Here is an 11,503-nt window from a genome sequence, read left to right on the forward strand (position 1 = left end):
AGCACACAAATGGCGATATTTGTTTTAATGGAGATTTTAAAGAAAGACTTCCAGCAGAACAAACAGATATGACTTCACACAGAAGGTAAAGCAATGCATCCGTTAAAATCTGTTTGCAATTATAAATCTATTCAGAGGAACTTGTTGAAACTGGGCCAAAATGAAACGCTAATAAAAATGTATGTACAGATATAGCATCGACTTTCCAAATCATTTCTGGAGCTGCTGCTTCTCACGTCAACAACAACAACAACAACAACAACTGTGTGGCTTTTAAATACAAGAAAATCAAGAGGGGGAGAAATGAGAAAACAAAGAGACATGCCACCAAAACAAATCCAAACAAGCATTTACTCTTCAAAACAAAAAGACCCCCTTCACTACCGGCAGCGTCAAATAAAACTTCGTTAAGTTTAAACAGAAAAAAGGGGACATGAGGAAACATAAGGATGGTACTTAAAACTCGCAACTTAAAACCACTTGGGTCTGAATTCCCTAAAACGTTAACAGGGCTTAAACTAAGAAAACATTCATGAACTGCACTCAACAACTCGTGCAGTTTTCTGGGTGCTTGTGGAAATAAATCTTTAAAAAGGGAGCTGAAAAATGAAGGCCTACAAAAGAATGAGAAATAAGATATTCAGATTGTATCAAACGGTAATAATAAAAGGATCAGTTACACTCTAAGCGTGTGTGTTTATGTGTTCAATGCAGGGTATTTATCAGATACAGACAGCCACCAAATCACAGATGTAGGCATCACAATACACTACTGATCAATATCTAAATCCCCACCAATCCAAAAATGCTTGCGATCGATCTGGAAAATGTTATACTTCTGGTACTGTGGAAAGAAAGAAAGGAGGAGAACAGAGGGATGGAGGCGGGACTGCGTGACATCAGGTTATTCTTTTTTAGAAATGGACGGACAGTGAGGGAGACAGGAGGACGCGGTGAGTCGTGATGGATGGAGTTTGGTCTTCAGAGGTCCCCCGTGTCCCGGTCCTCCCCCCGGCGGGAGTCCGACCGCCCGTTCTCCCCCTCCCTCTTCACCCCCTCCCTCTTCTCTCCATCCCTCTTCTCTCCATCCCTCTTCTCCCCCTCCCTCTTCACCCTCTCCCGTGACCGCTCTCTGGAGGAGCGCTCTCGGTCCCGGGACGACCTGAGGACGAGACAACGAGATATTCAGATAAGTACAAGCACAAAAAGATTATTTGGCTTTTTCAGTTATTATGCTCCAAATATCTGGAACAAACTCCCAGAAACCTGCAGGTCCGCTGTAACTCTGACTATCAATCAATCAATCAATGTTTATTTATATAGCCCAATATCACAAATGTTACATTTGTCTCAGTGGTCTTCACAGTGTGTACAGAATATCAGTATGACAATACGACACCCTCTGTCCTTAGACCCTCACATCGTACAAGGAGAAACTTCTAGAGAAAACCCACAGTTTAAAGGGAACATGGGAGAAACCTCAGGGAGAGCAACAGAGGAGGGATCCCTCTCCCAGGACGGACAGACGTGCAATAGATGCCGTGTGTAACTCCAAGAGATAATACATTTGCGACATAGGTAGACCAAATGTTTGGAAATGCATGAGACTACTTTGCAATCCAGGCTGAAGACTTGTCCCTTTCCCGCTCTTCACATCTCACTGTAACTTTTATTCATGTACCTGTGTTATTCATGTTTTATTGTCTTTGCTTTTAAATGCCATTTTATAATATGTTTCTGCTGCACTATTTTTTAATGTCTTTCATTTTTGTAAAGCACTTTGAATTGCCTTGTGTTGAAAGGTGCTGTATAAATAAACTTGCCTTGCCTCATGACCATGTTTTCAATGTGTGTATTTACTTGTGTCTGGAGCTCTGCTCGTGGCTGTGGCGGTGTCCTCGGCTGCGGGAGGTGGAGCGGCTGCGGTGCCGCCTCCTCCTCTCTCTGGAGCGGGAGCGTGAGCGCCGCTTCTCTCGTGACGTGGAGCGTGAGCGCTTCTTTTTGCGGTCACGAGAACGGGATCTAATGAGAAAAAAAACAATTACAGCACACGGACAGACCAGACTAACGTTGGTAATAACATTAAATCACATTTTCAGTGTGGATAAATGGAGCAACTTTCTTACCTTTTCGGCTCTCTGCTGCGTGATCTGGTCCTATGAAATGAGCAGATGAAAAACCATGAGCTTGAAAAGTAAAACATACATATTATACAACAAATTAACTTCCATAAACGTCACTAGGGTTTTAAAAGCACTCACGTCGTCTTCTTCATCTTCTCCTCTTTCTCTCTCTCTTCTCGTCTCTTCAGGCGCTCCTGGTTCCTTGTCTCCTGCTTCTCGACCACGGTTTTCTGATCAAAATAAAAAAGTAGTAACATTAGAAGTGACACCAATTGTTTTAAACCTCAAGACAGTTTATGACCCATATTTCATTTAAAAAAACGTTTTCTTAATAACCAGCCCGATTATTCAGGACTCCTGTGCCCATGGGTTTCTAGTGCACACGGTATAACGGGCTGAAACATACCTTTAGTTGGTCCAGTTTCTCTCTGATCTGGATGAAGCCCAGATGAAGCTTCCCACCAAAATGGTCGGCCAAACGACGATCGTTGTCATGGAGACCCAAGTAAGCGGAGCACACTTCGCACACCCGGAGCTTCTGCTGCTGGAAGCTGGAGGCTGGCATGGAGTTTCTGTACTCTTCCTGAGGAGAACAAAATGGAGAAGAAAAAAATTAAATTAAAAAGGATGAGAAGGCGGGAGTTACTAATATAAAGATTATCAGCACATCTTCAGTGGCACGTCACCAGCACTCCCTCCTCACCTCTGCATCCTTCTTCTTAGTTCGGACCTTCTCCACTTCCTGCAGGACTTTCTGAGCCTCGTCCACGTTCCCCTCGGCTCCGAGCTGCTCGGCCTTGGCCAGGAGCTTCCCTATTTCCTCATTCAGCTCATGGACCTTCTCTGCCTGAAAACACAGCAAACCTCACAATTTACATCCTATTTGTCCATCCCAAAACAAACTGGTAAAGAAACCTAGGCGCAGCATTAAAAAGTGACTTAATCTTAAATAACGCCTTCAAATAGTCATTTTCCATATCAATTTAACTTAGATGTCAGAAAACAGTAAATACTGAAGTAATATAATATTGAAGTAAATACAAGTCCACAGTCATGAATTTAAACTTCTTGATTGAGAGGTTGAACAGATTTTGCTGCCATTTGCCAAGTATTTTTTACAATAATTTCAGAATCCCTTTATTAGTTATTAGGAGACATTTACATTGTTACAAGGGCTGAACGATTAATTGATTTTAAATCGAAATCGCGATTTTAAATGATGCGATTATCAAATCGCAAAGCCTGCGATTTTCTTTCTTCTTCTTGCGTGTCAGGCTCCACATGTACCAGCCATTGTTAACCAATCAGAAGTGGCCCATGATAGAAGGTGATAGACAGATTGATCCAATCACCTGCCATGTATTTTTGAAAGTGCCTGCCCTTTCCAAATGGCTTCCAATGGAGCTTTCCTAGATGGTTTGGTGAAACAAACCATCTGAGTCAGGTTAGTAATGCTCCATCACATGTTACTATGACAGAAACTGAATCTTAAACTCAAGCTTGACTTTAAAGCAGTGTTTCTCAAACTTTTTCATACCAAGGACCACTTAATCAATAAAAAAAAACACTCGCGGACCACCTAACTCCACAAATATCCAAAAACACATCGTTTTACTAGAACAGATTACAAATCGCCTGAAAATGGTACAAACAAGCGGCAACATGTGTGATGAAAGTGTTGCGCTATATGATGCAATCGAAAGTGAAACTTAAGTTCGCTCCATTGCGAAAATATTCGTGCGAAAGTGCGGAAAACTTACATTTATTTATTTATTGCAAATGTGAAATTTTACCAATATACTCACGGACCACTAGGGGGCGCTCACGGATCAAACTTTGAGAAGCACTGCTTTTAAGCAACCCAACGGAATTTTCATGTAAGTTTAGTTCTTTCACTCGTAGCTCGGGCTGCGGGGGTGCTAGAGACGGGAGCACGTTGATACGACCTTCCTAGCCGGAGATATGGCCACATTTTACAATAAACTTCCGTTGGGTCGCTTAAAAACAAATATCGCAAATCGAGCGCAATTAGATTATTTCCCCAAATCGTGCAGCCCTAATTGTTACATTTAATTGTCAACCGAAAAACGGAGTAGTTGTTCAGCTCTAAATATAATATATTTCTTTAGAATTCTTTGGTCACTCACCTTTGCTGCCACCTCAGCACTGATCTCCTCTTGGGTCTCAGCCAGGCGCTTCTTGGCTAGTTCTGTCCTCCGGTCACAGTCGGCAATGAACGACTCCAGGTGATCCACCGCCTTTAAGAGAGCGAAGATGTGTCATCAGAAAAGAGTCAAATACATGGGCGTAGGAAGCATCCTCAATGTGGATGGGACAATTTGACAGGGGGTGTGGGCAGGTGGTGGACCTCACCTCCTCTAGGGGGGTCCGGGGGCATGCTTTTTTATTATTTTTAAATGCATCAATCTGGTGCACTTTGAGAGCAACATTAGGGACTAAATCTATGGATACATTTCTCAACACCCATATGAAACAGAACTGTTAACAGATTAATGTTTTTCTTTATGCATATTTTACAAATCACTCCCCTTTTAAATGGTATTGTTGTGTTACTGTCCTATAGTATGAGTTGGAATTATTTCATACCTGTTATTCTCACTATAATGATCATATAAAGGTGTACCTTGGAAATACTTGTTTACATAAATGATTACCAAACCGTTTGAGACCCACTACTTGGACTAAAGTGAACTATCTAAACACTCAGTCCTTTACCTCACTGAGCTGTAGTTATCAGCCTCTCAGTCTGACAGGAGAGGACTCTCCCTCCACCTCTCAGAGAGTCCTTTACCTCACTGAGCTGTAGTTATCAGCCTCTCAGTCTGACAGGAGAGGACTCTCCCTCCACCTCTCAGAGAGTCCTTTACCTCACTGAGCCGTAGTTATCAGCCTCTCAGTCTGACAGGAGAGGACTCTCCCTCCACCTCTCAGAGAGTCCTTTACCTCACTGAGCCGTAGTTATCAGCCTCTCAGTCTGACAGGAGAGGACTCTCACTCCACCTCTCAGAGAGTCCTTTACCTCACTGAGCCGTAGTTATCAGCCTCTCAGTCTGACTGGAGAGGACTCTCCCTCCACCTCTTTAATAACAGTGCCTTATATCCGGGTGCTAGTGGAGCACGCTCGTGAACTGTTAGCGCCGGAGGCTCGCAGCGGGGAAACTGTGGCGCGCATAATTTTACAACTAAAGACACAACTACACAAAAAACGCAGCAGGTGTACGGCTCTGAGAATCTGCCTTGGTACAAAGTAGCAGTGAAAACATGGTACGGAACTTCATTGATTTGGGCATTCTCACAATAAGCAAGTGGAATGGATTTGATAATGAAGCACTGACACAGCGCTCCACAAAGAGTGGCGAGTGGATAGGCCGATTCACGGACTTTCTGCATAGTAAAAGTGTGGGGGGGGGGGGGGGGGGGGGTCTAAACTAATCATTTTAAAAAGGTGGGGGGGACTTGTCCCACCCTCATATAATGGCTGTGACGCCCATGGTAAAAAAACGTTACTAGTTAGATGTGTATACATAGTCACACAGGAAACTGTAGGTAAGGCTTCTCAATGGATATATTTACGGCATAAATTACTTACGTCAAGCTCAAAGAACATATCTCTATCCTTGGAAGCAATTTCATAATCTGCCCGAAGTGCCAGGTCATGGATCTTCGTGCACTCTCCCAGGTCCATACGCTGTCACCAAAACACAGGAACATATCACTTAAAATATCATCAAACAGTTTAAGATCGCATGTTGTAGGTACATGGTAGGGATGGGAATTTGAAAGCAAATGTATATTTGACCCCCCAAAAAACGTTTAACCGGTTAACCGAAATGTACATATCCTGTAAAAAATTATTTCCCCCCCCCCCGGAAATAAATACATGTTCGAATAAGTGTAGAAACCAAGTCGAATTTGTAAAATGTATTGAACTGGTGATCACAGTTTGACAGCTATAGGCCTACAGCAGGGGTGCCCGACCGGTCGATCGCGGGGAGATTCCCAGTCGATCGCGAGATGTGTCTAAAAATAGAACAACAATATTCAGTTGTATCGTTAATGTCCTATAACATAATCTTCCTGTGCCAGAATAATGCACTTGAACGCATCAAAGCTTTGTGATTGGCCGGCGTGACCCCATGTGTCGGGGCGTGGCTTGTGGGCAGTGGGCACTATTTCGCTGACGTTGTCCGTGTCAACAGGAGTGACAGTCCGCACACAAACAAGACCGCAATTATGGCAGAAGCAAAAAAGCCCCAAATATATCATTTTCACTCCGAGTGGGAGGATGATTATTTTTGTATCTATTCCAATTCAAAGTCCACCTCTCTCGTCTGCAATGCGAGCGTGGCTTTATCGAATAAGGGTCTTTTACGAGCGGCATTTCAAAACAGTGCACAAACGCTACGAGACAGAACGCTCCAAAAGGGGAGGGGCCTGAAAGCACAGCTAAATGCACAGCAGTCCATTTTCACCAGGCCCAACAACAAGAGCAAGGCTGCTACCAGAGCATCTTATCGTGTCAGTCACGTTCTTGCGAAACACATGAAGTCTTTCAAAGACGGCGAAGTTGTGTAAGAAGCATTCCTGGAGGCTGCTGACGCGCTTTTGGGGACAGTAAAAATAACAGTAGCATTTCAACAGGTTTTTGATACAATAAAAACTCAAGTTAGATACCGTTATTAATCAGCTGTAAGTTTGAGTTTGTTTGAACTTATTCATTATAATTATTGTACAAAATGGTATAAGAATGCAAACATTAAGATCTGTTCTGTTTAAATTGATTATAGTCTATTATCAATTCAGGTTAAGAAACTAGTGTTGCTTGCATCCCATTTTAAAAAAAGGCATTTATTTGTATACTCGACTAAAATGCAACAAAAAAGGGTTTGATTCTATTAATTTTGTCTTTTTTATTGCACTTTGGCAGCAGATTCCTGTCTAGCTTCTGATCTGAGTTGTCTTAAGCCTAATTTATACTTTTGTAGCAACACTATTTTTATATAATGGCAAAGAAAGGGTTCAGAGTCTTTTCTTTTTTCCTGTGTCATATGTGGCAGCACTGTTCAATGTTTCTTGAAAACATTACCCACTGTAGTGACGTGTGAATAAACTCCAACTCTGTATCAACAACACTGATGTGTAACTTCAGTTAAATACTTGTATGTGTGTAGATTAGAAAGAGGTAAGATAAAGGATCTGCAGTATTTTATGAAGTATTAATCGTACGAAGGTCAGTTTTATACAAGTAGTAGTGTGTATTTACCTGGTAGTAGGCTGTCAGTAATGGCTACGCCTCTCTATTTGGACTGGTAGATCTCGGCAGACTGGCAACTTTAAAAGTAGCTCTCGGTTCAAAAAAGGTTGGGCACCCCTGGCCTACAGCTTTCATGTGCGGAGGCGATTCACAAATCAGGCCAGCTGTAGAGAAGACCCTCTCAGCTGGAACGGAGGTTGCGGGTATAGCATGTATATATAAGTTTAATTTGGCATAGTTTGACCTCTACACCGCACTCAATAACCTGGTCGAAATATTTCCATACAATTGTACTGTACTCTGGAGAGCTTTTAAAGGTAAAAAAAATAAACGGCATGATGTGTGTGCAGTACCAAATATGTAAATCACTTTTTTGTTAATGTATGATTTTATAAGGAATAAAACAAAAATCCTCTGTCGTACCATATTGAAGTATCATTATTTTTGCATCGTGTTGAATCGCATAATGTTGAATCAAATCGTATCGAACTGTATCGCAACAGGGGTGAATCGTATCGTATTGCATCGTCCTGGTGTTTCAAATGTATCGTTAATGTATCGTATCGTGGCAACGTATCGAGATGCGTATCGCATCGGCCTCAGTGATGGAGATGCACATCCCTAATTTCCACACATTACTCCTTTTTGACGCCATGTCTGTTGTGTAGGACTCTTCTTGGAGTGTAAATAATTACTGGACTATGACTGGTAAAATATGTTGAATACCGGCTAAACTAAATCTCTCCTGTCAAAATGTCTATGTACTTTGCTGCCACACACGGTTGCCAAGCAGCGCTTATTGTTGTTTAGGCTGGCCATGTGTCGCGAGTGTTGACAGGGGGCGGGGCATCCCTCATGAACTGTTAGTGCCGGAACCTCGTAACGGCTGCGGAGCGCATTTGCGCCACATTTGGGCCTAAGATGAGGTTTGAGTCTGCGTGATCTGCGTGTAGGGAGGGGCAGCAGCCATATCATTGGCTAGAACTAGCTAGATCTGATGGATTTGGACATAAACGCGAGTGAAGTATAACCGGACGCGAGAGAGAGAGATCAGCACCTGCAGCTGTGAGGGACCGGTGAGCGGAGCAAAACAGACCTTTATACGTCAACTAACACATTTAGCTATGGCACTGTCGTTGAATTATTCAATTTGATAATATGTAATCAACTTAGGCATCCCTCCCAAAAAAATAAAGAGTTAGGGTTAGTTAAAATATTCATAACTCATATTCGAATACATGAATAATTTCGAATATTCGATCAATCGTTCCCATCCCTAGTACATGGTTAACTTTTTTTCTACATTTCACTGGTGTACTCTGCAAATATTTTGGGTGTGAGACAGAAGTGGGTTACTTACAGTTCCAGACAGGATGTCATGTGGACAGCAGTTCAGAAGATGACTTTTGCAGACTCGGTCGTCGCTGAACTTGACCATCTGCCGCGTCTCATCGCCTGTAACAGTCCAAAGAACACCCAGTCAGAAAGACCTCACATATTTGTCATCAGGGGCGAGGTATTCAGTGCTTTAATACACATAACTGTAACAACATTAAATGGGCAGATATGTGTCGTTATAACTGCATTCAAGGATTTTGTGTCCACCTAAATGAGTGAAAACAAATTAATTTATGTTGTTAAAAGTTTGACATATTTCATTTGTATAACAATATATAGTAATATAGACTGTGCTACTACATACTGTATTTTCCATTGATGTTTCATGACTGAAGAAGGTAATGTGGCTCTGCGTGTGGATGTCCTTCTTTTTATTCTTGGTGCTTATCTTATCTAACCTCATTTTAAAATATAGACATTTTTGAACCTCAACTAAGTTTAACTTGTGATGAGGCTCACTGTTCACCCTGTTAATGTGGAGAATTATGAGATAAAGCACAGGTCAATAATAACTATAAGCTTGTGTCAAATAACTAGTGTGAACAGAGATGACTTTAGCTTTGTTTCAGTGCAGGAAAGACTGATATCATAAATGTAATAAGCAATGTAAACATTTCAGACAGATTTTCCAGGGAAGCCGTTAACAAGTATGAAACATTGAAAATAAAGTCAAAAGAAAAACATAAAACAAAAGAACTCCAAGGAAAAAAATTAGTTTATACACACTGCGATCCGCACCACATACTGTACCCTTCTGCATCTTCAAGACCTCAGCTGCAGAATTTTAAACCCGCTGTAGAAAAGTATAAATGGGAACAGTTTTCTTGCCCATACCTGTAGTAAGAAGTTGGGAGTGATACACAAGTCAAATTGTAAATGATGTGTGCAAAGTTGTGGTTGTTTTTTCTGGATGTTTGTTCTAATTGCCTTCTGAAAACAGACGAACTGCTCTTTGGATTCTGCGCGACCAGACGTCTTAGCACAAGCTGCCTTACACTACGCCAAATTGAGAATCTCGTGCCACTGAAGATATACCCATTTGTGTGTTTAAAAAAAGTCTACAGTAACTTCCGGAAGGCAAACAAATGGTTGGGATATTCATCATAACAGCTTTAAAAATTATGTGTGACTCACGGCTCGATGAACATGAGGCTTTTCTGCAACTCCTTTGCAGATTGTTGTAGGCTGGCAAAGATACACTGAACCTTAATGAATAAAATAAAGGGGCCACAATTGTTCAGTTTGTATGCAACAAATGTATGGGAAGAATTTGATATAAATCTTATGACACATACATCCACAAGCTCACAACACAAATTCACTCTTATTGAGATTGAATTATCATTAATTAAAAATGATAATCCACAAGGCTGTATTTCTGTTCAATCATCAGGATGAACCTCCGATTTATAAAATGACAGCGGTCATTCCTGCCCATCAACAGCTGAGTTACACTTTAATGTTTGTATCCAAAAAAGGGCTGAAAACAATACAATTGTATTTTAGCAAGTCAAAGCTTTTTACTCAGTATATTTATTTTTGGATTGATTTAGCTGATTACTGATAAAATGTTACCATCCAAACAGATCGTCAGCTTGAAATGTAAGTTTGGATTTACAGTTGTAAAAATTAATTATCCAACCGTATACAAAAGTTACAATTAGCCCTGTCATCTAGCCATCTACACACTACAATTCTGCTTCCACTTTAGACCATTGGCTATAATGATTAATTATATAGTCATTGTGTAAACTGGCAGGGACTACTGCATAATATATAGCTTGTTGTTAATCCTATTCGGGGATAATTACTTGAGTAAAAATAGGAATACAGGACATTTGAGTGAAGTTGAATTATTTACTTCTTTCTGCCTTCTAATATCTGACATGAGGAATCACCAGCAGTTCACACGGGTAAGATAAGAGGGTAAAACAGGAAAAACAGGAAAAACTGGTTGGTCCAATGTTAAGTTTAGCCTGCATGTCCTTCACATGTGACTCAATTATATGTATTGTGAATGTAATGCAGAGTCGTTAATATGACCCACATAATTGGACTAAAACCAGAGCATGTATACATTTCAGTATATCGCTCAATGCTAGGTCCCATAGTGTTAGCTAGCCAGGCTACTAGCTAGGAATGTAGTAAACTCGGTAAAGACGAAACAAAAAACAATCTTAACATTTAAATTAACCCAAATGGATACAAACATTAAATCCTTAAGTGTATCAGTAGACTTGAATCTACTGTATTTTACACAGCCCTCTGCAGTATTAGCTTGATCCATTCATGCAGGTCTGTCCATCACACACCAACACAAGAAGCCGCAGCAGTGGCTCCATCTTGGCTAGCTCTCTCAGCTAGCATTACAGCTACATCAACTCACCATCCCTCGCTGTTCCCATCAGCTGGTCGAGCAAAGCTCTCATTTGAGCTTGGGCAGACATTGTTGTGGGCCTTCCGTCGATGAAGAAAGCACCAGAAACAGTTCCTAAGAATTTTTTGTGAAGTTAATTGATTCTTTTTTTTTTTCGTCCAAGCATCGCCTCTCGCCGCTTTTCTCTCTTTCGTGAACTCGCCCGTTTCCGTTTTATTTGACGGAAATGACGAAAGGCCTTGTTTGTTTAGCCTACGTTAAAGGGCGGGATTAAGGTATGAAACCGACCAATCGTATGGCTTAAGAACAAGAGAATGAACCAATCAGAGC

At 41.3% G+C, this 11,503-nt stretch overlaps 1 protein-coding gene across 6 annotated transcripts; it reads right to left on the reverse strand.

Annotated features, from left to right (window-relative positions):
* Nucleotides 1–10: 10 nt before the first annotated feature.
* luc7l (LUC7-like (S. cerevisiae)) lies at nt 11–11,397 on the reverse strand. Of its 6 annotated transcripts, none has more exons than XM_071206868.1 (12): nt 11,183–11,200; nt 9,931–10,001; nt 9,547–9,589; nt 8,759–8,853; nt 5,734–5,832; nt 4,271–4,381; nt 2,827–2,970; nt 2,530–2,706; nt 2,262–2,353; nt 2,127–2,156; nt 1,861–2,022; nt 11–1,162 (listed from the first exon to the last, which is right to left on the reverse strand). In XM_071206868.1, the coding sequence occupies exons 3-12, from the start codon at nt 9,554–9,556 to the stop codon at nt 982–984; spliced, it is 1,101 nt and encodes a 366-aa protein (XP_071062969.1). In that variant the 5' UTR covers nt 9,557–9,589; nt 9,931–10,001; nt 11,183–11,200; the 3' UTR covers nt 11–981. The 6 variants fall into 6 exon arrangements, with proteins under 6 accessions (XP_071062969.1, XP_071062968.1, XP_071062967.1 ...); XM_071206867.1 differs by having other exon boundaries at nt 9,535–9,589; XM_071206866.1 differs by having other exon boundaries at nt 9,523–9,589.
* Between the last annotated feature and the right edge of the window lie 106 nt (nt 11,398–11,503).

This window comes from Pseudochaenichthys georgianus, chromosome 19 (genome assembly GCF_902827115.2).
Source record: "Pseudochaenichthys georgianus chromosome 19, fPseGeo1.2, whole genome shotgun sequence".
NCBI lineage: Eukaryota > Metazoa > Chordata > Actinopteri > Perciformes > Channichthyidae > Pseudochaenichthys > Pseudochaenichthys georgianus.